This window comes from Aricia agestis, chromosome 10 (genome assembly GCF_905147365.1).
Source record: "Aricia agestis chromosome 10, ilAriAges1.1, whole genome shotgun sequence".
Taxonomy (NCBI): domain Eukaryota; kingdom Metazoa; phylum Arthropoda; class Insecta; order Lepidoptera; family Lycaenidae; genus Aricia; species Aricia agestis.
In genome coordinates this window covers 8,052,948-8,079,948 of record NC_056415.1, presented here as the reverse complement: position 1 = coordinate 8,079,948, position 27,001 = coordinate 8,052,948, and the positions used below count along the sequence as shown (strand labels likewise).

At 37.3% G+C, this 27,001-nt stretch overlaps 2 protein-coding genes across 3 annotated transcripts; one reads left to right on the top strand and one right to left on the bottom strand.

Moving 5' to 3' along the window:
• Positions 1 to 1,607: 1,607 nt before the first annotated feature.
• Positions 1,608 to 19,993, top strand: LOC121731103. Of its 2 annotated transcripts, XM_042120443.1 has the most exons (14): positions 1,608 to 1,793; positions 2,871 to 2,971; positions 3,337 to 3,425; positions 3,903 to 4,055; positions 7,411 to 7,547; positions 12,541 to 12,666; positions 13,668 to 13,759; positions 14,301 to 14,394; positions 14,941 to 15,097; positions 15,492 to 15,663; positions 16,063 to 16,267; positions 16,494 to 16,586; positions 16,661 to 16,808; positions 16,923 to 19,993. In XM_042120443.1, exons 1-14 carry the CDS (start codon positions 1,608 to 1,610, stop codon positions 19,784 to 19,786), a joined length of 4,617 nt encoding a protein of 1,538 aa, XP_041976377.1. In that variant the 3' UTR covers positions 19,787 to 19,993. The 2 variants fall into 2 exon arrangements, with proteins under 2 accessions (XP_041976377.1, XP_041976376.1); XM_042120442.1 differs by lacking the exons at positions 1,608 to 1,793; positions 2,871 to 2,971; positions 3,337 to 3,425; positions 3,903 to 4,055 and adding an exon at positions 4,880 to 5,176.
• A 412-nt stretch (positions 19,994 to 20,405) lies between these two features.
• Positions 20,406 to 25,908, bottom strand: LOC121731035 (glycine dehydrogenase (decarboxylating), mitochondrial). The gene is made up of 18 exons (XM_042120339.1): positions 25,665 to 25,908; positions 25,380 to 25,458; positions 25,170 to 25,305; positions 24,664 to 24,828; positions 24,365 to 24,593; positions 24,015 to 24,238; positions 23,764 to 23,939; positions 23,460 to 23,689; positions 23,205 to 23,381; positions 22,868 to 23,052; positions 22,585 to 22,786; positions 22,194 to 22,343; positions 21,775 to 21,887; positions 21,538 to 21,685; positions 21,170 to 21,377; positions 20,886 to 21,058; positions 20,685 to 20,765; positions 20,406 to 20,597 (listed from the first exon to the last, which is right to left on the bottom strand). Exons 1-18 carry the CDS (start codon positions 25,857 to 25,859, stop codon positions 20,487 to 20,489), a joined length of 2,982 nt encoding a protein of 993 aa, XP_041976273.1. The 5' UTR covers positions 25,860 to 25,908; the 3' UTR covers positions 20,406 to 20,486.
• Positions 25,909 to 27,001: the final 1,093 nt, after the last annotated feature.

The following is a 27,001-nucleotide window of genomic DNA, read 5'->3' as shown; positions in this document are numbered from 1 at the left end:
AGTTTAAAGGTGTCGAATCTGGAGATTAGCTTATTAATTATTCCACGTATTACGAACAACAATTTACTGAGCCAATTTTACGATGTAATATTATTTTTGCGAAAAGATAACACGACATTTCACAGCTTTTTCCGTTATTAATATTTTGTAGATTTTACTAAAATAATTATTTCAAACAAAAAAGTGTTTCTAAGAACCATAATTAAAAAGATATAGCGTCTGTTTTATTTTTGCTAAAGAAAAACTCCGCCTCAAATTATTGCAAACAAAACTTTTGATATAAGAAAGATTAGATTCTTTGCTCATTGAATATTCAAGATTGGTAGGGATCTTCTTTAATGAAAAAATAAATGTTAATGTACATTGAAAACAATTTATGTGTTCATTATCTGGCTAAGCCCGATACAGAATATATATTAATAGTACCAACAGAATTTCCACAAGTGAAACCCGTTTAAAAAAATAACAACTCATGCTACGATACTATAAAGTTCAAATTCCGACCGCGCAGTGCTAGGTGCCTACAATTATATTTACCTACATGTCCCCTCTCTCTGTCTATCGCGTAAGAGGTACCCTTTCTGACGAAATCAAGATTGTCACCTTTTAGAAAATAAAATAATCTTTTTTTAATTACTATAGCTACTAATAGCAAACTTTTTTATAGTAATAATAAAATTTTAGTAACCCAACGTATATAATATATTATAATAGTTTTATATTCGATTATAGTGTAGGAGCTGGTCGGGAATTTTTCGAACGAAAAAATATCTGCCCCTTTGATTTTGTGTACATATATTCGTGATAACAATATAAGATTGTGATGTCTCTACTAACATTTGTGTTTGTGTTTGTTTTAGGTTATTCAACTCCTGTAAATATGTAATTTTGTTTTGTAACCGTACACGTCTTGTTACTTCACCAGACCTTCGCTACATAGAGCAAAGTCCTTTAAGCCACTCTGACATTGGCAACTCACCGAGGCGGCCATTTTTAAAAGAAGAAGAAGAAGAAAGGGGTACCTACAGTTCGATACCTAAACGCGCGAGTGGGACAGGCCTGCCGATATAGACGACTACGTTATAACTTACAACTTCACAGTTTGGTCACTTTAATACAGAATACTATGGAAAATACATCTTCATTATTGAATTTCTTTTTCAATTTCTTAAGTTCATTCATGATGTAAATGTAGTGTAAATGGTAAATACAGTAGTAGTACAGTTATTATTATACTAAAGTCTGAATTTCGAAAAAAATTTAAACTGCCCATATCGACCCATTTTCGCAAGCAGAAATAGTTTTTTACATTTATTTATGTCTTGCGACCAAACTGTGCAGTTTTATCGCTTCGTGTGTAACCTACCCAAGGCAATTCGGAATGGAAATAAATGTATTCACCATATCGGCATATCAGTTGAACTGTGTGTGGGTGGCAGTGACAATCGCTTCTAAACATTGTTCGTTTATCATTCGCTGCTTAGTACTTAGTGCTAATAATTTCAATGAATTTTAAAAATAAATTAAATTAAAAAAATGTAAAAGGCAAAAGAAGAAAAAGAAGATTGAGTGATTTGCAATTGACGTTTTTGATAACAAAGATAAAAATGAAAACAATAACAATAAAGGAACCTATAAATTTAAAAGTTGTTAATTTCGAGCTGGACTTTACGCAGTTGTACTCCCAGAAGCCGAAACCGAAGAAGAAAATAAAGCAGATCAAAGTCCCAACGGTCAATTTTAAAAAGAAACAGGAGATTCCACCACCACCCATTATAAAGGACACTAAGGAGGTAGCAGAGCATAATCAATAAATACTTAATCTTACATACTAACCAAATACTACTAATACGAAATAAGTCAAACTAATATAATATTTCGGTGTGTTATATTAATTTTATAAAAACGGATTGGAAATGAAATGTTTTTCTAAAACGAAATTCAAGTTAGGTTTATACCGTAAAAAAATTTAAGAAAGAACTAGGTATGTCTAAGGTAGTGTTACGAGCATTTAACGCTTCCGTGGTCTAGTGGTATAGAGCGCGGCTCGTGGGTTCGATTCCCGCGTTAGAAACATGTTATTTCCAAGTTTGGGTAGGACAATGCAAGCTGATCACCTGATTGTCTGACAAGTAAGATGATCCATGCTTCAGATGGGCATGTAAAAAGTCGGTCCTGCGCCTGATCTCTCGCCGGTCGTGTCGGTCTTCCGTCCCACTGGGTTATGAGAGTAAAGGAATAGAGAGTGCTCTTGTGTACTGCGCACACACTTGGGCACTATAAAATTACTCCTGCGTAGCTGGCCTGGTTTCAATGAAACCGGCCACCGTCACCGAAACCGGTGTGGGAGCTATTATTATTAGATTATTATTATTATTATTATTATTAACATTTCCTATATTTTTAAATAAATAGGAATAATATAAGAAATTCAAAAATACTTGTTTATCTACTCTTACAAAGTACCTATTTTAATGTTCCTAAATAAAATATTCTAACCAGCGTCTAGAGCTGCCAAGAATTTATATTTTTAATCAATTTAACTTTTTCGATTAATTTTATTTGGTTTTCAATTTTATTATTGAAAACTAAAATATATAATATATTTCATTAAATTTCTTCGCAAGACACAAGACAGCTTTAAGATGTACCTTGGACACTCCTGACACATCGAAAAATCTTCGTGGTTCGTTACCACTTACCGCTGTCGATTCTAGACATACAGAAGATAATGTAGTACTCTCCCGCAGTCCCACGAATTTTCGATCAGGGCACGTGTTACACAAGTTAAATATTATTTACCTACCCCTAAAAAGTTTACACCGTCGCTTGATAATTATTTAATTAAAAAAAGTGTTAAAAAATTCTAGAAACCTGATGTGAAAGAATTGATTGAGGAACTTCTCAATGATATCTACGCGGAACACAGAGAGTGGAGTGGTAGCAGCAACGTCGAGTATTACAGTCATGGGTGAGTTGCAAATTAACGTTAAATTAGAAAATTCGAACAGCCCTCGATTCAAAACTTTTGAGTAGATAAAACTCAATTTTTTCAGAACTGAGCGGGCTGACGATGATGAATTATAGCTAAAAACACGCTCGAAAATGTCAATTTTTAAAAAATAAAAACTAATAAACACATTTTGCGAATGAATCTGGCATTTCCAGTGTTACAGCTGCTGTATTCACACAGCAATTCAGGATTTCTTGACATAAAAAGTACTCGTACCAACATTTTGGGCTGTTTTCCTTTGTTATTTCTTATTGTAATTATAATTTATTAATATGAATGTAGGAAAATTCTATATTCCACCTAATGATTTTCTTTGTGTACAGATCCACTACAGCAGCATCCGTTTCATCATCACATTCCTGCTGCGAGGAAAACTCGCAGGCTTTAGAAAGGAGTTTTCTAGAATCCTTAGGTCAGTACTCAGTGCTTCTTATTTTTTCTGTATGCTGCATTCTTGTGCATTCATTCATGTCTACTGAGAAATGAGTAGGTACTAGGTATAGTCCATACTTAATGTTATGAATGTGAAAGTATGCCTGTTTGTCACCTCTTCACGCTTAAGCCACTGAACCGATTTTGATGAAATTTTGTATAGAGAGAGTTTAAGTCCCGGGAAAGGACATAGGATACTTTTTATCTGGAATAATGCACGGTTGCCGCGATATAAACGAATCTTTGCGCAACGGAGTTGCAGGCACTAACTAGTAGCATTATAAATAGATTTTATTTGTATCACCCTTCCTATTTCAGTAAGCACGTAATACATAATTATTATATATAACAAGTAACTTCCTCAAGGTATCACGGTATACGCTCTCTAGGAGGCTTTAAAACATTTAGTTAAGGGAGGCAAAGTACCAATTACATTATCAATTAACATTCCCTACAGGCATCCCCGAGTTACGAAAGCAGGCACAAGATTGGGGGAGCAATCTCCAAATAGCTAGCGAGCGTTTAGCGCGATGCTTACGTAGGCGAGACCGTCTTATGAGACAACAGAGGAAGCTGTGTGCAGCTTTCACCGTACTGCTGCGTCATTTGAGTGAGTAAATACCCCTGCTTTAGAAGAGTGCGACAAAAAGACTTTTGAAGGTTGATTCGTCCGACTTTTATCTCGTCCAGACATCTAAGTCTTTGTGTCTAAACACACTAGGCCCAAGTTACCTGGCGTAAATTCCGCATGATTACGCCCGAAATGTCAAACGCATGCAATATACGGATGGTACGCGACATAATAGTATGTCATCACTCATCGGTAATTTAAAATACATTGCGGGCGTAATCAAGCGGAATTTACGCCGCGTAACTTCGGCCTAGTGTGTTTAGACATTTTCTATCTTATATATTTTAGCTCTAAGTATTTATAGTAGTTATGTTGTTAAGTACTCAACGGTAGATTTAATTTTAAAATATATTTTTATGCCTCTTTCTATTCCGTCTTTTTCATGTTTTTAATAGGATTTATGAGGCTAGCCAAAAAGAAACAAATCCAATATATTAACGTACTCATTAATCTACTTACTTTAGGAGTACAGGGCTAACAAAACGTTTTTATGCAAATGTTATGTGTTCTACGCACGCTAGCAAAATTCTCAATGCGGACTGAAAATTCGGTAGTGATTAAACGAAGACTTCAAACAGTATCCGCAACACGATAAAGTTATTAAATCGGACTCCATTCAGAAACATGAGAGCCGGCGCTATACCTATAATGAACCTTTATCTCAACTGACATACACAACCGCTATATACGAATCAATAGGCGACGCACACAAAGACACCTCAATAGGACTACGGCGCATGCGTAGTTTTCCTCCATGAACGGTGTATCGCAGGGACGGCAGTTCCCACTGTAATGCCAATCGATTCAAAATAAAGCTGCGGCTTAAAATAGAACGCAGGCTTGTAATATGAAAATAACTGGTCAAAGATTCGATAAAGTTAAAAACTTTGTAACTAGCGTGTAATCCACTCAGTGACTGTCCTTGTCCGAGTGATGACGGTAGGGCGCCGTGTTATTAAACAATGTATTGAGTGCGTGGTACTGGGGGTTTCAGTGCAGTATTTGTAATGCCCGTGTCAAATGTCTGCGGCGTGTATAACAGATGAGTGCAATCCTAAACTCTCTGAGGAACTTGGCAAGTTCTTCGAGGACTACTACAGGTATTGGATCCTTTAGAAACCCAGAACAGGATAACATGTTTTGTATATTCCATAAATTGGTTGATAAATAATGCTTTGGTTAAGAAAATTGACATTTAATTAGTCCTAGCTATAAGAACTAAAATTAAATATGAAAAAATTAATGAACTACTAGCATTATAATAAGTCAAATCATGTATTTACTTTGACACTTATTTATATAGGGTTTATCAAGGATTACATAAGCTCAATTCCCTGAATATACACCCTTATTATGTTTAAACTCGCTGGCTTTAGATAAACATTATACACCCTCATTACGAGTACTGGTGGTAGGTGTAATATGACACCACACGCTTAATTGGTGCTTAGGACTATGACCAGCTATTTCATGTTTCATAAACATCCATACTTATATTATAACACGAAAGTTAGTCTATATATCTATTACCTCTTCACGCCCAAACCACTGAACCGATTTTGCTGAAATTTGGTATGGAGGTACTTTAAATCCCTGAAAAGGCAATGGCATACTTTATCCCGGAAAAATGAACGGTTATAATGAAATAAATTTTGGCGCAATAGAGTTGCAGGCGTTATTACTTATTAGTACTATATGTTTCTTTATGAGCCTTTAAACAAACGTAAGGCGAGCGCTTGGATTCCTAATCTAATTAACGATAGCACCTGAGACGGTTATTGCTTTTAGAATTTTATAATTTTATTCATGAAATATTAACCAGAGCACTTTATGGACTAAGTGGCTCATTAATTAAGCTTCAATTTGTGGAAATCGCGAGAGAAATTCATAATTATATCACTTAAGGTGACGTCGACGTAATTATTTTATTACCGGTATATTTTCAAAGCGAATTTCGTGTCCTTAGGTCTGTCTGGCCTTGGGCTCGATTTGAGGCCAGCCAAGGCCTGAGTGTGTAGAGCCACTTGTGATTTATTTGTCCTTCAGCTGCATTAGTTTACGGCTCAGTAAACCGAGCTTATTGGACAAAGTAAAGTTTCAAACAAGGGACTTTGCATGTATTCATAGTATTTAAAACTAAATTTGCATAAAGAACTTTATTTACATATTAGTAAAAAAAAAATTAAACAATGTTGTTGATTAAATCTATCAGGGAGAAACTAGAGTATTCCACAGGTAGATATTAACTAACTAATGAATAACTTTTGTAATGGACTTTGGACAAACTTTATTTACTCGTAGGCCGTAGCGCTACGCAATTGCTACGAGGGAGTGCTACGCAGTCAACTAACTGTAAAACAAGATGTATACTGCCTACATCCACACTTCCATACTAATATTATAAATGCGAAAGTGTGTCTGTCTGTCTGTCTGTTACCTCTTCACGCCCAAACCGCTGAACCGATTTTGCTAAAATTTGGCATGGAGATACTTTGCGTCCCGAGAAAGGACATAGGATAGTTTTTATCTCGGTAAAATGTACGGTTCCCGCGCGATAAACGAATTTTGGCGCAACGGAGTTGCGGGCGTCATCTAGTATATTATAAACTAAATTTTAGTATATCCGTTAACTCTTCTTGCTTAAAACTTATTAAGATACATCAAGATATTTTATGTCACAGGAAAGTTTTTATAACAATTTTTTTTTGTTGAAGAAGGCAGGGTCGCTACAGCCCTAACGTCAATGCGACCCATAAGGATCTATTGTGACTCCTTCGCACTAGAGACTCTCTTATCGTCCCCGACTAGTTTTTATTATTCGTAGTCCCCAACCCAATGCTGCTCATATATTGAACGATATGGTTGGGGTTGGTGCCACGAATTTCCTCTGTGGATAAGTATTCATGGCGACCAAGGTGCCTGTTCCTGCTCTGTAGTAGAGCAGGATAGTCGAGGAGAAGGTGAATAGGTGTCTCATCCTCCTCCTCACTATGCTGCGTACATCCACACTTATGTTGTAAACTAAATTTCAGTATATATCCGTCTCTTCATGCTTAAAACTCATAAAGATGTCAATACACAAGATATTTTGTGTAAAGAATGTAAGATAGTTTTTTTTTATCATAAAAGGTATGTACTATCAGAAAAGTTGATTAAACTCATATTGCGTTATGTCAAACCCATCCGACAGATCAAGAATAATTCAAGACCATTGAATTTACATAATCCGACCAAATGACATAGGTCCGTCAACTGCCTGTGAATCAATTTCTTCTACACCACTTTTTTTACTTGGAAAATTATGGGCAACGACTACATCTTTAATGTATTTCAGCTGGCGACGCAAACGCTCGCTTCGGTCTCACACCCGGCAGCGAAGGCCCCGGCGAGGGCGGCTTCGCGGAATGGCTGCACGCCATGCGGCTCGTTGCCCGCCTGCCAGCTGGAGTGCCGCAGCACTTTCGGAAAAAGGTACAGTCACAGAATAGATAATACACACATACATACACACACAATACAAAGTACAGTCATTGTCTAAAGTCTAGCAGCTAGTTTAATACGAATAATGCAATAGAGTGGTTTATTATTGCTGTTAAGATTTTAGATAGGAAGTTAGATAAGTATCGTCAATTTATCTCGTATTGATTACAGAATAAATTGACAGTAATGTGATCAAGTAACTAAGAGTTCGGTTCTCGCCCAGATAGCACCAGAGTTTTTCTCGGAGATTCAGATTGTCTGACAATATAAGCACAGACTTTTGCCGTTTATCTACCACTAACTATACGTACCTAGTAAAAATGTAAAGCTTAAGGCGCAGCGCAAACGATAGACTATCCGTGACGCATTTTTTTTAGTCTGTGGAAATAGAACCTATTATTTCATGCTTTTTAAACTTGTGTTGGTTATAGTGCAGAATAATTCCTATCAACAGGATTATATTATATCCCAATGAATACCATCTAGGAATGTCCTTTTGGATGAGGCCGTCACGCGTCATATGGAGCACGGCTCCTATAGAATCCAAGTGAAGCTGCAGCAGCAGCATGCAAAAATTTATTGATTATCTACGTCTTACTAGTTGTCGCAATTAAAATGAGCCCAAATACGAAACCATTGCTCTAAGTTGGTGAGGAGTTAGGTATCCTATTGATTACCAGGTGATGCTGCAGCACCAGGTCAACTTTCCATTAATGTGTAAATATTCATGAATGTCACGACCTAGAATGCAATAAAGCCCACCAAACGACTGCAAGTTGCTAATCGACTCTTCACGAACCAGATGAACCGCGATTTTTCAGCACGGAGCAGGCTGATGATGATGAACTTTAGCTAAGAACACTCTCAATTAAGTCAGCTTTCAAACAAAAAAAACTAGATCAAAATCGGTCCACCCGTTTGGATGCTACGATGCCACAGACAGACAGACAGACAGACATACAGACAGACAGACAGACAGACAGACCGACAGACAGACACGTCAAACTTATAACACCCGTCTTTTTTGTCGGGGGTTAAAAAATGGGGTGACGAGACGTCGGGAATTCCTTGCCATATTCCAAGTTTAAATATTTTACCATAATTATTATAATAGCAAATTATTTAAACCTCATTGCATGAACAAATCGGCCCTACGACCTCACTATTCTTGACGGCCATCCGTCTCACCCAGTTACGACAAAAATGGGAAAGAGAGTGATCTTGTGCACACATAGGAACTTGAGAATAAATACCTGCGTAGCCAGCCTGGCTTTAATGAAACCAGCTCACCGTCACCAAAACCTTGGTGTTACAGGTACCAGACAACGGAAATATTTAAGATTTTTATTATATTATCATACACATATTTAATACACATCCAGACCAGAACTTTTTGTTCCGTCGGCGGGATTCTAACCCGCGACCCCCGGCTTGAGCTGCCGCACACTCAACCAATTGAGCCACAGGGTCGTCAACCAATTGAGAATTCGGAATTGTTTTGATGCTGAGGCACTTACGACAGGAATTCGATTATAACTCCCCCGCCTTAGACATGAAAGACATAGGAGCGTCTTAAAGCTTAATAAGGGCATAGGGTTTCGTTAAATTAACGAACAGATAAATATCATGCTTTTGAATCATTGTTAGATAATATTATAATTGCATACATTACATAATATTATACTGAGATATAATATATTATTATAAATTTTCAAATTCTTTTTGTGCTTTCTTTGAGCCCGAATATTATTGTATAACATCTACTTTTTTAGATAAGTAATAAAAAAATATAAATATCTGCCTGTATCTTAAAGTAATTTAAAATATTTTAGAAAACATAATATGAACCTCACACGTTCTATCAATTTTTTTTTTCATAAAATAACTGGAAGCGATACGCAAGAGTAAAGTGTAAAAACTTTCCACATGAAAACATATTATTGCTATGTTATGATCATACTCTGTGATCATAGCTAATTTTGTATAAATTATGTAGCTTAAATTACAGCCTACTGAGTACTTGAGCACTCGAAACAAAGTTAAATAAGTTTAGTGACGTCAATCACTTCAACCAAAAGCCTACGTAAAAGCAAATTGGAAGCCGCCATTTTAGAATTCTCTTGTTTTATTTTGAACTAGCTGTTGCCCGCGACTTCGTCCGCGTGGACTTTAGTTTATAGTAATTGTACCCGTACATCGATTGAGTCGTTTACGCTCAAATCAGAAAAGTATTTTTCCGGGACAAAAACATTTCTTGTCCCAGATTCAAATTAGTATCTCCAATCTCCATGGCAAATTTCATCAAAATAGATAAAATAGTAAATACTAAATAGTTTAGGCGAGAATCATAAAAGTTTATTGTGCGGTAACTGTGCATTTTCCGGGACAAAATTAGTATTCCTTGTCCTTTCCCGAGGGCCGAGACTCAAAGTATCTACATACCAAATTCCATCACAATAGATTGAATAGTTTACGCGCAAATCATAAAAGTATATTGTGCAGTAACCGTACATTTTTCCGGGACAAAATGTATCCTTTGTTCTTTTTCGGGATTCAATGTATCTTTATACCACAGCAAAATGGGTTCAGCCGTTTACCTGTGATGTCGTGACTCGTGACCCCGAGAAATATAACGTTCCGCGCAGCTTCGCCCGCGAATTTAGATATTTCACAGACAAATTAGTCCATTAAAAATAGCCTATGATCCTTCACGTGGTCTACTTCTTATCTGTGCCAAATGACAGAAAAATTGCTCCAGTAGTTCGTGAGATAAGCCCTTTCAAATAATTTCCCCCGCTTTTTTTCACATTTTCCTCTATTTCTTCGCTCCTATTTAGCGTGATAAAATATAGCCTATAGCCTTTCTCGATAAATGGGCTATCTAACACTGAAAGAATTTTTCAAATCGGACCAGTAGTTCCTGAGATTAGCGGGCTCGAATAAGCCATTTCAAATAATTTCCCCCATTTTTTCCACACTTTTCTCTATTTCTTCGCTCCTATTAATCTCAGCGCAATAAAATATAGCCTATAGCCTTCCTTGATAAATAGGCTATCTATCACTGAAAGAATTTTTTCAAATCGGACCAGTAGTTCCTGAGATTAGCACGTTCAAATAAGCCCTTTCAAATAATTTCCCCCCGTTTTTTCCACACTTTCCTCTATTTCTTCGCTCCTATTAGTATTAGCGTGATAAAGTATAGCCTATAGCCTTCCTCGATAAATGGGCTATCTAACACTGAAATAATTTTTCAAATCGGATCAGTAGTTCCTGAGATTAGCGCGTTCAAACAAACAAACAAACTAACAAACTCTTCCGCTTTATAATATTAGTATAGATGAAAATAATCCGAAGTTACAAATTACTTCTGCTGATATTGTTACTTGTTACATAAAAAACGTTTCTTTTTGGGGAAAGAGTTACAATCCTACCACATTCATGCCTGCCGCCATTTTAGTATTTTCTTGATATATTTTGAATGATGAAAATAATCCCAAGTAACAAAATATTACTTTTTAGTGTCTAAACACACTAGGCCGAAAATACGCGGCCGAAGTTCGGCATGATTACGCCTGCAATGTATTTTAAATTACCGATGACTGATGACTGATGAGTGATGACACACCATGCCGAAATTACGTCGCGTTATATTGTATGCGTAGCGCATTGCTGACGTAATCATGCCGAATTTCAGCCGCATTTTTTCGGCCTGTGTGTTTACGCACTAACTCTACTTTTTCTTATAAAAACCTTTTCTGTATAATTTAATTACAAATTACAATTCCACCACATAATAATATATACCTCTACGAGTACATTTACCTTTGTAAATAGCTTGCAAGCTTAGGGACCCTGAGTCTTAAGCTGTCAGAGCTCGACAGTAAAAGAGAAACGACAATGCAAGCTGTAAGAACTTAATGGAAGCTAAGATTGTATGGAAAGAAAGACAAAAGCAAAGCTCTAGCTAGGAGAGATGTAAAGTTATTGTTACAATGTAACATTACGTGATCGTTGCTTTTGCTTGTTGTAATAATGCAGAACTTACGTTACAATCCTATAAAATTTACGGATTATCCATATTACAGCGTAAAGTTTAGTTTAGCGCTCATCTAATCTCTTTATCGAGTATTGACTACCTATACGAGACAAGTAGTATTTAGGTTATAACTATCTGAAATCCGTCGACAGGCATTTAGTTTTGTCTATCAGATATTTTTGTTACGACCGTGTGCAGCTTCATATTATACTTTGTTTTGCAATTGTCAGTCTGAAGACTGTTTGTCGTGTAGAGATGTGTGGTCAGCGCAATAAGGAATATTAAAACTGCACTTTTCGTCGATATAGGCGGTATATAATAATATGTTTTTATGTGACCAAACTATCCATTTTAACCCTGAAGAAAAAATTAAAAAAGGGATATCCTAAGTTTAACGTGTCTGTCTGCGTGTGTGTATTCATCATCATCAGCTCGTTCAGTGCTAGCATATTTCGGGTTTATGAATTTCATGAAAACAAATTTTGCCAGTGACTTGATCGGTTCCAGTTATTTTGTATCGAGATTTGGGGCTCCCTTATAAATTCCCTAATTAAAATTTTCTTTCTCCGCCTCCGTGGTCCAGTGGCTTAGAGCATGGCTCTTGACTCTCTGACAAGGAGGTCGTGGATTCTATTCCCGCGTTGGAAACATGTTATTTCCAAGTTTGGTTACGACAATGCAGGCTGATCACCTGATTGTCTGACAAGTAAGATGTACCATGCGCCGGATGGGTATGTAAAAAGTCGGCCTTGAGCCCTGATCTCTCGCCAGTCGTGTCGGTCTTCCGTCCTATTGGGTTATGAAAATAAAAATAAAAGTGCTTTTGTGTACTGCGCACACACTTGGGCACTATAAAATTGCTCCTGCGTAACTGGCCTCGTTTCAATGAAACTGGCCACCGTCACCGAAACCGGTGTGGGAGTTATTAACTTAAATTATATTTTTCAGTTATGGCTGACACTAGCGGAGAAACACCTGACGGCGCGCGGCATAGAGTGGGCGGGTGCGGAGCGAGCCTGCTTCCGCGGCACCGCCATGCCCGATGATACCGAGCTCAGTGCACAGATCCTTAAGGTACTATAATAATTATTATTGGCCTACTGTGTCCCACTGCTGGGCAAAGAACTCCCCTCTTTCATTCCATAATTTGCGATCCTGTGATGTTACTACGGCCACTTTTTGTCGAACGCATCCAGTTCGTCTTGCCACCTTTTTTTGGGTCGGCCTCATTACGTCGACCAGTCGGTTATAGCCACTCCGAAGATAGTATAATAATATTATTATGACTAGAGATCGCCCAATGGTCGAAATTCGACCTTATTTTCAACGACATTAGGACTACCACCTATATTTTGTAAAAAATATTGACTTTATCATATTTTTTTCAACTCTTGTCTTTGGGACTCAGCTGATCTCAGACTGGCCGTGTAAGCATTGTCTAAAAGTATCTAAGATTCAATAAAAAAAAACTATAATCAATTTTCAATTTGTCACCTTGTTGTCTACAGACTTCAACCAAATAAACGCATGTATAGGCTTGTCACTCAAAAATCTGTAATTTTTCCTAGAGTGTGTGTTATTGTGTGTGTAATGTTTTATTAGTTAAAAAAAGGTATGATAAAAGCATGATTTCAAAATAATATTAGCTCGATGCACTCCTTCACCATATAAACTATAACTGTGCAAAATTTCATTCACCTACGTTTCCCCATTTTTCGTCAAAAGGGATACAAAGTTTTTGGCTCACGTATTAATATATAGATACTGAATGCCATTAGAATAACTCTGTTCATGACATCTTACGTCTCAACTCCCAACGCATAATTTTATTGGATAATTTACAAAAAGCTCACACCAAGACCCGATGTAGTTAAAGCATCTCTAGACACGAGTAGCAATTCTAAAATGAACTTAATGCAACCCTTACGAGTTACGAGTTACGACACAGATACTTACTCAAGTCTTAAGGCCACTTCAAGTAAGTGTGTCGTCTTAAATAACGTTATAAGACACACTTACACTAAAACAGTGCTACAAAACTGTTATAAGAACTCAAAAACAAAACTGTGTTACAGGACTTGCACAGAACTGGTTGTTCCCTTTTTTGTGGAGCTGAGGGTAGAGAAAATCAAGCAATGCTACGTAGAGTATTGTTAGCATATGCGAGGTACGTAATATTTTCACATAATACCATAAAGTTAATATACCTAGCGGAATAGAGAAACAAAGGCCTGAGCAAGAGAGATGTCACTATCAGTAACGCTGCGTGGTAAAAAGAGACATGTGGTACATGACAGCAGCACTCTTTTTTTGACGTCCAGTCGGCACGTGTCGCACGTTGACAATTTAATCTCATAGAAATCATGTTCAATCATGCTTGTGTAAGTTTATACGTACACATATTTTTACACACAGATGAAACCAATTTCGGTTTCATTTGACAGCTCGAGATTGTTGCTCTATTTCGCTAGGTATATTAACTTTATGCATAATACACATAATTATATTAAGAGCTGATTCACATCGATTCAATAGCGGATGCCAGATTCCGCTGTTGAATCAGCACTGTTTTATCTAAGCATCATTCAATCCAGCCCCATAACTGTCGCCCGCTACTTTCTCATTGCAATTCAACACTAACATAGACAATCTAAAGTATATAATATAGATGAGTTATGCTTAGTTCCAATATTTTGCCCCTTTTTCAGATGGAATAAGGATGTTGGTTACTGTCAAGGCTTTAACATGTTGGCGGCAATTATATTAGAGGTTATGGAAAAGTCTGAATCGGATTCTCTAAAGGTCAGAAATATTTTATAAATACTAACTTCAAGTCTTTTTGTATGAAAATAGGACAATCGTAACTAGATGTGAACCTTTTTGTTACATTTTCCTTATGTATGCCTTAACTCGATGAATGACGACCTCTGTGGCTCAGTGGTGAGCGCGTTGGTAGCTCAAGCCGGGGGTCGCGGGTTCGAATCCCGCCGACGGAACAAAAAAGTTTTCAATGTTCCCGGGTCTGGATGTGTATTAAATATGTGTATGATATAATAAAAATCTTAAATATATGTATAGTATAAAAGTATTAAATATATTTCCGTTGTCTGGTACCTGTAACACAAGTCCTTTAGGTACTTAGCACGGGGCCAGACTGACGTGGTGTGAAGCGTCCATAGATATTATATTATTAACTGTCTGAAAATGTCTGAAAAGATTTTTAGACCAACTTCTTTCCCTTTGGACATAGAGATTGATACTCTCCTTTTTTCGTAAGATGATTATTTTTTTCACATTATATTTAATAACTACTAAAGTTCACTTAAAAAGCTTGTTCTTTATTCCTAGGTGATGATATATCTGGTGGAGGCAGTTCTCCCTGAGGGCTACTTCGCGGACGACCTGCGGGGACTGTCCGCCGACATGGCCGCCTTCCGCGACCTGCTGCGGATACGACTGCCCCGGCTGGCTGCCCACATGGACCATCTGCAGAAGATCTCTGACGGTACGTCTCAACTATCAACTTGCACGAGTTGCCATTGAGTTGTATCCATGCGTGACTCCCTTTATTATCTCTTTATTTGATGTAGAAAACAAAGCTGTATGACTTATATATCAATTCAGTGCATTTCAAACCTTGAAATGCATTTTTATATAGGTATAAAAATGAAGCTTAAAAGTTGAAATGCATTTTTATACCGTTCACTCAGAAAGTTTGTTATGGATCAATGTTTGTATGCCAAAAACACTATTGATGCGAACAAAGCTGATTGATAAAGCTAGCTATTTGAAGCTATTTTTTAAATATTAAAATTCCGATTCTTTTATTCCATAAATATTAGCTTTTTTACACTTCATTCATAAGGCTTGAGAATAATATTACCGCAATTGTTGTTTAGGTGGCGGCATAGAACCTCCCCTGCCAGATGTGTTCACAATGCAGTGGTTCCTCACGTTGTACGCGACGTGGCTCCCCCGCGAGTCCCTGCTCAGGATATGGGACCTTATCCTTCTGGACGGCAACGAGATTCTGCTGCTCACGGCTCTAGCTATTTGGGATATGCTACAAGAGTAAGAACGTTGTTTCTTATGTTGAAAAGTAGTGGTTTTGTTACAGTGTTAGGTTTTTAGTTTTTACTGAAAATTAACCTCGAAATGTTATGCACAGTGGCGTAACAATATGGTGGCAATTGGCAGGGCTGGCAAAATGCCCTGACCCAAGGGGGCCGCGAGCTCCGATTTTTTTTTAAGAATACATTGTTTCATTTTTATCATGACGATTTTTACTGATATGGCCCCATCAAAAGAATTTGCCACGAGCCCCAGCAAAAGTTACGACATATTTTGTTATGCATCCATTTCAATAACCCGGGTAAAGCCGATATTCCTCGTATTAGATGTCAGAGGCGTATCTTCTGGCGCGATTTATTCGTTGTGGCACTATTTACAAACCCATTTGACTTCTTTCAGTCGCATAGTTGCCGCCCGTTCAGCGGACGAGTTCTACAGCTGCATGGGCGGTGGCGCGGGCGCGGTGTGGGCGGCGGGAGACGCGCTGGTTGCTCGTGTGGTTGCGTTCGGTGCCGCACCCGAATTGCCAAGATTACGTAACCTCCATCGGTATCGTGTAACACCCCCCGCACCCCCTGCTACGCGACCACCCGTACACTCGGCGGTAAGTGTAAACCATAAACTAGAGGGACTCGACTTCTAGAGGTTTGAAATAGCTTTATTTCCCCTAAGAATTTCAAATCAACAGTTTTTAAAAGATATAATTTACATCTAGCATAAATAAGCTTGTAACATCAACGTTTATGCAGTAACGACCATATATTTTGAGATGTACACATAGAGTTAATTTAAAGTTAGATTTTCTAAGTTATAATAATTTTTGCTTTTAGATGCAAACCATGACCAAAAAGGGCCTACGTCTATTTTATTCAGAAGATGAAGGAGATTCAAGCGATGATGGCAACAAAATGGCACTAGCAACTGTAAGTTTCATTCGTGACTTCAGCATTATTTTAACGAATTAAAGCAAACAGTTAAATATGACTTACATTTTAAGGTAATACCAAGACGTGACGATAGAGCTGGTGCGGGCGATAGGCTATCATTGGACATAGGCGCGTTGAAGCGACAGTATGCGCGGTTACGAGAGAGACAACGGCAAGCACATGTCATTTTGGCAGCCGCATGTGCTAGACATGCAGCAGGTAGGTAACACTGAATAAATTTGCACAAACATGCAATAGTAAAAAAAAATTAAATACTTAGTATGACACCTAATTTAGCGTATTTACTAACTTATAAATACATTTTTATTTTAGTCGGTGTTCCAACGTCTCCAACATCTTTAACAGTCAATAACCTATTGCTCGGTAAAAGTGCAATCGTCAGTTCGAGAGGGCGGAGACTGGGTCCGCCTCCTGGTGCTATTCCACCATCGAGACAAACAGTAAACAATGACAAGACTGAAAATAAAAGTAAACCATCGACCGAAACATTATCTTGGGAAGAAGAAAAATCACGCAAAAGTCAAAGCAGAAGAAACTCGGTTCAGTGGAAGGATGTAAAAAAGCAAAAAAAAATAGAAGTAGCTAGGAAAGCTTCGATCGATTTAGATGAAATTGGAGATGGCGAAATTGTTTCAGAATTTGAAGCTAACGAGATAATAGCCTCAGTAAGGTCTAGGAGTGATAGTCAAAGTTCCACTTATTCCTCTCATTCAGAATCCAGTACTGATACCAGCCTTTGTGACGAAAATGAAAAAGAAAGTGATTCGGAATTAGAGCTTCCTAACGATGACAAGCAAAATAAAACTTCCACTGTGGTAAAAATAGATAAGACTGTTGCTCTGACTTTACAAAAAGATATGGATTCAAAAGTGTCTACAGTAAAAAGTGAGACAAAAAAACATCATAACGAATTAAAAATAGGAACTGAAAAAGGGCAGCATAAAGTCACAACACCCGTACAAAGAGTAATTTCTCCTTCAATCAAAGATGTTAAATCTAAAGATCTAACAATTCCGAAAGCTGCGAAAGACTTAAATTTTGAAGAAAATATTAGATTAGATAATGAATATACGAATATTAACAAAATTTCTGAATATTTAGATTCGGCAGCCGGTAAACCACTGAAAACATACATTGATGGCTTTGAAACGAAATTAAATAAACAAACAATAAACAGGGATGCAATAGAACTTGCTGTTGAAAAGGCATTAGAATCGCATCGGATACCGCCTTCAAGCTTAAGTTTGCCTAAAACAAATTACCGCAATTTACATTTAGACACCGAAAACATTTCTGAGATTGAGAGACCAAAAAGTATCACTAAAGCTAAAGATTTCTTTGAACTTAGCCCTGTGTCACCTAGTGATTCCGAGCAGGCTTATGGTCTTCGATTCACGTATGACAGAGAGTCATATCGATCTCCGAGGAAGCACACTAGTTTCTCCTTATCAAGACCTCCGGATATTATAGATAGCTTTGCAATGTATCCAAACTTTGTACCTGATATTGATTTATCTGACAAATGTGACAGCCCTCAAAGAAGCCCTGGATCTGAAAGTGTTCTGATTAGTGAGGATGAGCCACCTATTCTTTTGAAAATAGATAAATATTTTGAACACAGTCCAGACTTTTTTGGTGCTAGAATTACCGACCCCAATAATGCTGATATACCCAGCCGACGTCCACCTAAACGAAATTCTAGGGTGCCAAAGAAACCGGACTCTTTAACTCTGTATAATAATGGTAAGTCTATCAAAAATGATGACGTAGAAAGAGCCTCTTCACTTCCTCAAAGCCATACGTTTAGCACAAAACCTAAACCAAATCTTGATATAAAAGAAAATGAAAAAAATATTTTGTCCCCTAAAACAGACAAAAAAGAAAAATTAAAAACACCTGAGATAGTTGAGACTCCTAAGAAAGATATTGTTTCAGAACTTGCTTCAAAAGACTTTAATATTCTTAGATTAGGCAGAAAGAATAGTGAAAGAGCTTTACAGATTATACAAGAGAACTCACAAATACTAAGTAGAATACTTACTAAACAAAATATATCAAATTCAAAAAATAATTCATCTAATGATGAGAAGAGTAATGAAACATCAAAAATTAAATTGGATTCGAAACCTCTCGACTCTCCACTACTAAAAGAGTCTACTTCAGATTCTTTGATTGGTGATTTAAAAAGAAGCAATACAGAAGAAACATTTGATAAAACAGATTTTTCAAGAGTGAGACCAATTTCAATTGATGATCCATTTTCTTTTGAAGTACGTGACGCATTAAATGTTGAAAGAGAGTTCCTAGCCAAGCCTCCAAAAACACCTAGTAGTGAATGTCTAGCAAATAAGACTGATTATTACGGTTGGGAAAATAAAGGATTTTATGCAAAATCTGACTATAAAAAAGATTCCCGGCGATCCAGCATTAATGAAGACAATGAAGACAAGAAAATTAAGCGAAGATCAATCATAGATGCGGACCTAAATCTAAGTAAAAATCTCATTACCGACAATAATTTAAAAACATACTCACTATCGAGTGAATCCAAAATATCTGTCACAATGCCTTCAACTGAAATTAAAGACACTTCTTTTGAGCGAAGACTTACTTCTGATGACTATAATTATCCGTTTTCTACTCCAAGCAAGTACAATGATTACGTTTTATCCAAAGTAAGCGATATTTGTAATAAAGCAGCAAGTAAAGAACAAAAGGGAACTGATAACTTACAGAAATCTGACGTCAGTGACTTAAGCGATTTCAGCCAGCGAGTAACATCTTCAATTAGTTTTACTTACGAACCATCTTTAGAAGATGATTCGCCAATTGGTGCAAAAAGTAATTCAAGTGATACGTTGTGTCAAATTACATCACTGGACCAAGTCTCTACACCCATATCACCGAAAATATTTCCTGCTAGAGAGACACCAGTATTTTCTAAGGATGCAGTAGAGAAAAGTGATAAAACTAAAACCGATGGTGACGATACCGGCAGTGCAATTACTTCTCTTTTAGAAACAGATACATTATCATCTCTTTCTTTGCCAAGAAGTCCTTCTACGAGTTCGTATCATCCTTTTCCATCGCGACCAGTGTTACGTTTGCCAAAAGATATCGGAGTTAAATTAGGAATGTATCCAAAAGATCCAATGAAGTCCCCGCAAAAACAATAAAATCTTACTCATTATGACGTAACGGCTTAATGCCTAATAGAAGTACTTACATACTAAAGTTTTCTAACATTTGTATATATCTACAATGTTGCGCCAATGGTTTTATTTGCCCATTATAGAATTAAAATATGGTTTGTTATTTAACTATCCGTATTCTGAACTTCAATTCTAAAAATATATGTTGACCAAAGTTAACTTGATGACTACTTATTATTATTATTGTGTTTTGTAAGGGTTTACATTAAGCTACTTTTAATTTTTATATCAACGTACTATTATGAAATATATTTATAATAATTTAGTGATTGTAATTATAGCAATTAGACAATTTTTTTATTACGATTATTGTGTATTCAAAGTAATAAGTACTGTATGCTTGTAAATGGAATAAAGTAATTTGTTAAATGGTTTTAATGAATAGCTTTAGTAAAATGGAAATCCGAAATACTTTGATTGTGATGGATTAGAAAAACATGTTGCCTTGAAATCATCGTTTATGTATAATGTTCCAGCAATATAAAATTTTATAAGAGATGTAATAAGAGATAGAGCGCATATAGGATAGAGTAATAAATTAAATTCATCAGATTAATGTATTATAATAATAAAATGCAAACCATCTGTTATTACGTAATTTATTCTATGACAATATTGATGAAAATGAATTCATAAAGAAAGTATACAGCGTTTTATTTACAGACTAGAAGTCGTCTATAACAGGTGGGCAGGTACATACTAGATGTTTGTCGCCATACATATCGTCGATTCTGCTCACTGTAGGCCAGATTTTAGTTTCACCTTTTACATACGGCTGAAAAATACAATTAAATTTAATAAAGTGAAAACGGCTAGCTAAGAATAAAGTCTATGTTAATATAAATTGTGACTTGTTACTTACCACTGGAAAAGCGGCTTGCTCTCTTGTGTATGGACGATTCCATTCTTCAGTTATAACTTCTTCTTGAGTATGGGGAGCCATCTAAAATAGGGCAGTACATTATTTTTAAAACTTTTTCACATATAATATATTATTTACAAGTGAACATAATATTTTCTGTTTATTAGCATCTACGAAGTTAAAGAAATTGAAAATATTTACCTTTAAAGGATTCAATCTCTTATCCATCACACCATCTTCGATATCTTTGATTTCTTTTCTAATAGCAATTAAAGCTTCGCAGAAGCGATCTATCTCTTGCAAATCTTCTGATTCTGTAGGCTCAATCATGAGAGTTCCAGCGACTGGCCAAGACATCGTCGGTGCATGGAAACCTTAAACAAAATTAGAATTTACCAAATATGTCCAAGCAATACCATATAGTATAACTCAAGCTTTATTGTTTAAAGGGATAAAAATCACGATTTTTTTTTATAAGTACTCACCAAAGTCCATTAGTCTTTTAGCAATATCTCCGGGTTCAATGTTAGCTGTTTTCTTTAAATCTCTGACATCAATTATGAACTCGTGAGCAACCAATCCTCTCTCTCCCTTGTATAATGTTTTGTAATGTCCGTCGAGTCTACGAGACATGTAGTTAGCGTTCAAAATAGCTACTTGTGTTGCCTTTCTCAGTCCTTTCGGTCCCATCATCTAAACGGTACAGTTATTTAAAACTAAAATATTTTCTTGGATACATACTTATTAACAACGGATCTCTGATTACACTATAATAATATAGTAGTTACTACAAATCTCCACGTTTTATTTCATAAAGAAGAAAACACCACAAATAATAACGCAACGCATTTACCTTGATGTACGCCCAAGAAATTGGCAAAATGGCTGAAGATCCAAAAGGCGCAGCACTAACTGAACCGAAACTATGTGCTGCGTCACCAAGGTCTGCGAGTGGGTCTACCACTGGGTGAGACGGTAGGAATGGTGCAAGGTGAGCTTTCCTAAATAATAATATTATACAATAAATAAACAAAGTATTCTTTGAACGATATAACAAAATTTTGAAGCGACTACTAAACATGTTACTTACACTCCAATAGGCCCCATTCCTGGGCCACCACCTCCATGCGGTATACAGAAGGTTTTGTGAAGGTTTAAATGTGAAACATCGCTACCATAGTCGCCTGGTCGACACAGTCCCACCTACAACAGAATAAAAGTTGCGTGCAAAATATGCTCCATTAGGCAAAAAGAACAGAAAAGACTATGTTTTGCATCCTCCATGTCTTACCCTTGTTAAAAATATTGTGACAAGAGTCACAATATTTTTAACAAGGGTGCATAGGAAATCCGTTTTCTTAGGGGATGGAAGTTGTTCAACGGTGATTGAACTTGTAAAGTTTGTTTTAAACTTGACTTTTCGATATTTTCGAGTCACGTTCACGCGGGTACCGTAAAGCCGTGTGCGGTCAGCTAGTATTTGCATATAAACACTAGCCGCCATCATACCTGTGCGTTCATATTGGCACCATCCAGGTAGACCTGTCCGCCGTGCGCGTGCACGAGTGCGCACACGTCCGCCGCGCGCTCTTCAAAAACGCCAAATGTGCTGGGGTACGTCAGCATGAGGCAGGACAGCTGGCTGCTGTGTTGCTCCACCTGATGATTTAAAGTCATGGTTAAAATGTCAAATATGATATAATTATTAACTGAAATGGTTTTTTGATTTAAAGAATTGAGAACGAAGAATTGAGACTTTATGAGAATTTATATGTTCAACGTACAAATGCTAATTGGTTGCAAACTTATTAGAACTCTATTTTTAAATTTCTTACTGTACTTCACTATTTTAATATCTGAATGCCCTTAAAACAGTTTCTTAAAATACTAATATTTTTACCATATCCTTCAAATGGTCCATATCGATATCCCCGTTGGCGGTGACCCTTATAGCACACACCCGCATGCCGGCCATGTGGGCCGACGCGGGGTTGGTGCCGTGCGCGCTGACCGGGATGAGGCAAATGTTGCGGCCCGTGTCGCCGCGGAACTCGTGGTAGCGTTTGATGGTACGAAGACCGGCATACTCGCCTTGGGCACCACTGGAAGACGCGGAAATTTTAAATTAGACATTGGCATTTAGATTGGTACTAAAAGTTATATCATTGAACCAAAGAACCTACCTGTTTGGTTGAAACGAGACACGGTCGTAGCCAGTGACAGCACATAGATCTTGCGCCAACTCCGCGAACAATGTATGGTACCCTTGACATTGTTCTAGTGGGGCAAATGGATGGATGTCCGTAAAGTGTTTAAAGGAACAAGGCATCATCTCAGTCGTCGAGTTTAATTTCATGGTGCAGGAACCCTAAAAAATTTTAAAAGTAGAACCGCATTAAATTGAGAACAGATCAGCAAGTTGAAGGATCAGCAGTCAGCACGGTTAGTATTGAAAGATCACCAGTTAAATATTAATTAATCCGAAACATCAAAATGCCGAAACATTTTATATTGACTTACCAAGGGAATCATGGAGTGGACCAAGGATATGTCCTTGTTCTCCAGTCTTTTCATGTATCTAACGATTTTACTCTCAGAATGGTGCATATTGAAAACTGGATGAGTTAGATACGGCGACGTTCTTCGGAAAGGTCCCTTCAGTAAACTCCGAGATCTCAAGGCGTCATTTTTTACGACCTGAAAGTATTCATACTATAATATTTTTGCGATCGTTTATCTTGATTTACTTTCATGATATAGTCAGTGCATAAATACCTCATCCACTTTTTCACCATCAAAGATCCACAATAGGTCGTCAACATCTTGCATAGTAGTTGTTTCGTCTAATGCCACACCAACAGCACCGTCTTTGAAATATCTCAAGTTTATTTTCTTCTCTTGGGCACGTGCTTTTATAGCGTTCGCGTCGTGGTCAGCCGTCGGTACAACGTGAAGCGTGTCGAAGTAAACTTCGTTGGATTGCTTGTGACCGCGTTGCCTTATTCCTAAAATAACAACACATTATGTATAATTGCATTTTGCCTATATACCAAAACTTTCAAAACAGAATCTGTCATACCATAATCCAAAACTAGAGCAGCGTTATGTACACGAGTAGCGATATCCCTCAACCCCTGTGGTCCATGGTACACGGCGAACATTGCTGACATGTTGGCCAGAAGAGCTTGAGCGGTGCAGATGTTTGACGTCGCTTTGTCTCGACGAATATGCTGCTCTCTTGTTTGAAGAGCTAACCTGTTCAAAAATGGTATTATTAAGAGTCGAACTTACGCGATTGTTTAAATTATCCTGCTAATAAACAGGTCATACCTGTAAGCATCTCTCCCAGCAGCATCTCTAGTGACTCCAACCATACGACCAGGCATCATTCTAACCAGCGCATGTTCAGCTGCGAAAAATCCGGCGTGAGGTCCTCCATAGCCCAAGGGCACTCCAAGTCTTTGGGAAGTGCCGACTGCCAAGTTTGCACCACATTCCGCTGGTGGTCGCAATAGGGCTAGCGCGAGAAGGTCAGTTGCGACCACAACTAATGTCTATAAAAACAAAACAGAGAGCATCTTTAAAGACAATATAATATTAGAGAGTATCTTGTACATAATATCATTATTTTGCTAATACATAGATAGAGCTTTTTATAGTCCCTGTAATTTTCCACATACCCCATGTTCCTGAGCCGCAGCAGCTAATCCTGAATAATCGTATACCAGACCTCGAGTATCCGGACATTGCAGCAGTACTGCTGAAATATCTCGCTGTGCGAAATCGGCTTCTCGCACATCTGTCATGACTTTTACATCGAGACCCAGAGCATCCAACCGAGTTTGTACCACTGCCAGGGTTTGTGGATGAATACGCTCGGAAACGACAAATTTCATTCTCTTATTGTGCCTGGAAATATTATATAGAAGTCAGTGTAAGCACTTCCAAAATAATGGGTAGGATAAGTCCCTTTAAATACCTGTGGCATAGAGATAAAGCTTCGGCTGCAGCAGTTCCTTCATCCAACAGAGATGCATTAGCCACATCGAGTCCAGTCATATCGCTGACCATTGTCTGGTAGTTCAACAAACTCTCCAAACGACCTTGAGCTATTTCTGGTTGATAAGGAGTGTATTGCGTCGTCCTTGCAAATGATAATTAATTATTATTAATTTTCTGCGAATGATTACGTCGATGCTGTTTGCATTTTTGCATTGTTTTGCATTTGCATTGTATAATTTTAAGTTACAGCATTGTACATTTTTAAAAGATTATTTTTTTCTAGCTTTTTTTTTGGTAAAAAAGTCGGCCCCTGCGAGTTTCTTACGCCGGTTCTTCTCGCCGGGTTAGTTCCCGAACCGGTGGTAGGCATCATGTAGACTTTCAGAAAATATTTGCAAAAAAATTATTCTGAATAAAAAATTTTGAGTTTTAAAGTTTGAGCTGCTTATTTCGAAAGTGTTGACCGTGAATTCGCATTATTACCATCCAGGATTTTCGAACATGTTTCTCATGATCGAGTGTGGAACACAACAGTTGTGGTATCCCATGCCGATGTATGATCGCCATATCTGATTCTTCTCAGCTATCCCTCGGGCTCTATCGATAAGGTCATATTCACCTGAAAAATATTAGTATGACGATCAGAGTAATCCTCGTAAATAAAAATCAACAAAACTAGAGTCTTCCACATACTTATTGGTTCATTGATGTCCATAAGACCTTGAAATTGGATTTGTTTTGGCACAGCATCGTCTGTTAGCTGATCGAGGCTCTGTAATGTGAATTTTTAATAAGTTAGCGAGTATAATAGTAGGTACCTAATAGCAATATCCTTATTAGGTACCTATAGTTCAACTTGGTACCAGTACATCGTTATCCTAATTCCTAGCTAGGTTTTCGTTTAGTCTAAAATACTACACTTAGTACCTGTTGAGTTACAAACTATAAAGGAATACTAATAATTCTGTTTAGACTTGCCTTGTATCCCAAGAGGTCCAACATAGTAACCACATCATGGTCTCGAGGTCCGATATGTCGACTTGGGAAGTCGACCCTTTCTGGAAACAAATTCTCCGATTTCGGACTCTGTGTAACACAACGTTTTACATTTTTAAAAATGTTATTATTTAAGTAATTTTTTCTAGCACATTTATGTGCTATTAACCTAAACATTGTCGTTTTATAATACTATCCGTTACTACTAGCTAACAAGTGATGTTGTGAGACTTACAAAGCTTCTGATAATAAGGTCAAAAATCAGTTCATGTTGACAAAATGATAAGTAGTTCAATAAATAAGTAATCATCTTAATTACTCATTATTTATTATCAGTGTGTTATTATTTTTGGGATAACTTTCATCATAATAATTATTGTGTCTAACATACGACATTGGTATTTGGTACTAAGTACGTACTTAGTACTTATTACTAAGTAGGTAAGTAAACTGTTTGTATCAAATTTCTACAACCCATAAAATTTATACCAAGGCGTAATCATTGTGTACGCTTTGAAAATTGCATATTATAAAGCAATAATAACCCACTTTATCAGTGGCACGTGAAGTTACATATTTTAAAGTAAGTACACAAAATAGAGCAAAGTAAAAAAAATGTTTTCACTTCTAAATCACTTTCAAAAACATTGTTTTAACCCTAAAAAAATTTGGTTGCGGCCCGCGACACCAAGACCCAAACGTATTTGTGGCCCGTATAAAAAAAAGGTTGAGTACTTACTACAGCTGTGACGAGTAACGACCTCTGTGGCTCAATGGTTGAGCGCGTGGTCAGGGCTCAAGCCGGGGTCGCAGGTTCGAATCTAGCCGACGGAACAAAAAAATTTCAATGTTCCTGGGTCATGGATGTGTATTGAATAATAGTATTATGTTTAACAGAATAATATAATAAAATCTTATATATCTTAAGACGACGTATCAACGTTTACCTAGGCCAAATTACATCTTTCAAGAACAGGCAAGATAAGGATGTAAACCAACGCATTGAAAAAGCTTGGAAAAGTTATTGGTCTATGAAAGATCTTATGAAAGGGAACCTCCCACTTTGCCTAAAACGTAAGCTCGTGGACATGTGTATCTTGCCTATTCTGACCTACGGCGCCCAATCATGGTCTTTGACAGTTTCACAGAAGTCCCGACTCGTGGAACGCAGCATCTTAGGTGTAAAAAGGATCGACCGCGTCCGAAATACCACTCTGCGTTCCTAAACGAACGAAGCTCGTTGACGTAGGCAGGAAGGCAGCTAGTCTAAAGTGGAGCTGGGCAGGGCACGTCTCCCGTATGCACCCGGACAGATGGGC

Bases quoted from the DNA above. Each gene is read 5' to 3' on its own strand.
- LOC121731103 (XM_042120443.1), top strand. From the start codon at position 1,608: ATGAAAACAATAACAATAAAGGAACCTATAAATTTAAAAGTTGTTAAT. The intron at 1,794-2,870 runs GTAGCAGAGCAT...AAAAAATTCTAG, and splicing joins TTATAAAGGACACTAAGGAG to AAACCTGATGTGAAAGAATT. The intron at 3,426-3,902 runs GTCAGTACTCAG...CATTCCCTACAG, and splicing joins GAGTTTTCTAGAATCCTTAG to GCATCCCCGAGTTACGAAAG.
- LOC121731035 (XM_042120339.1), bottom strand. From the start codon at position 25,859: ATGTTTAGGTTAATAGCACATAAATGTGCTAGAAAAAATTACTTAAAT. The intron at 24,594-24,663 runs GTATTTAAAGGG...TAATATTTCCAG, and splicing joins GCTTTATCTCTATGCCACAG to GCACAATAAGAGAATGAAAT. The intron at 23,382-23,459 runs GTATTTATGCAC...GAATACTTTCAG, and splicing joins ATGGTGAAAAAGTGGATGAG to GTCGTAAAAAATGACGCCTT.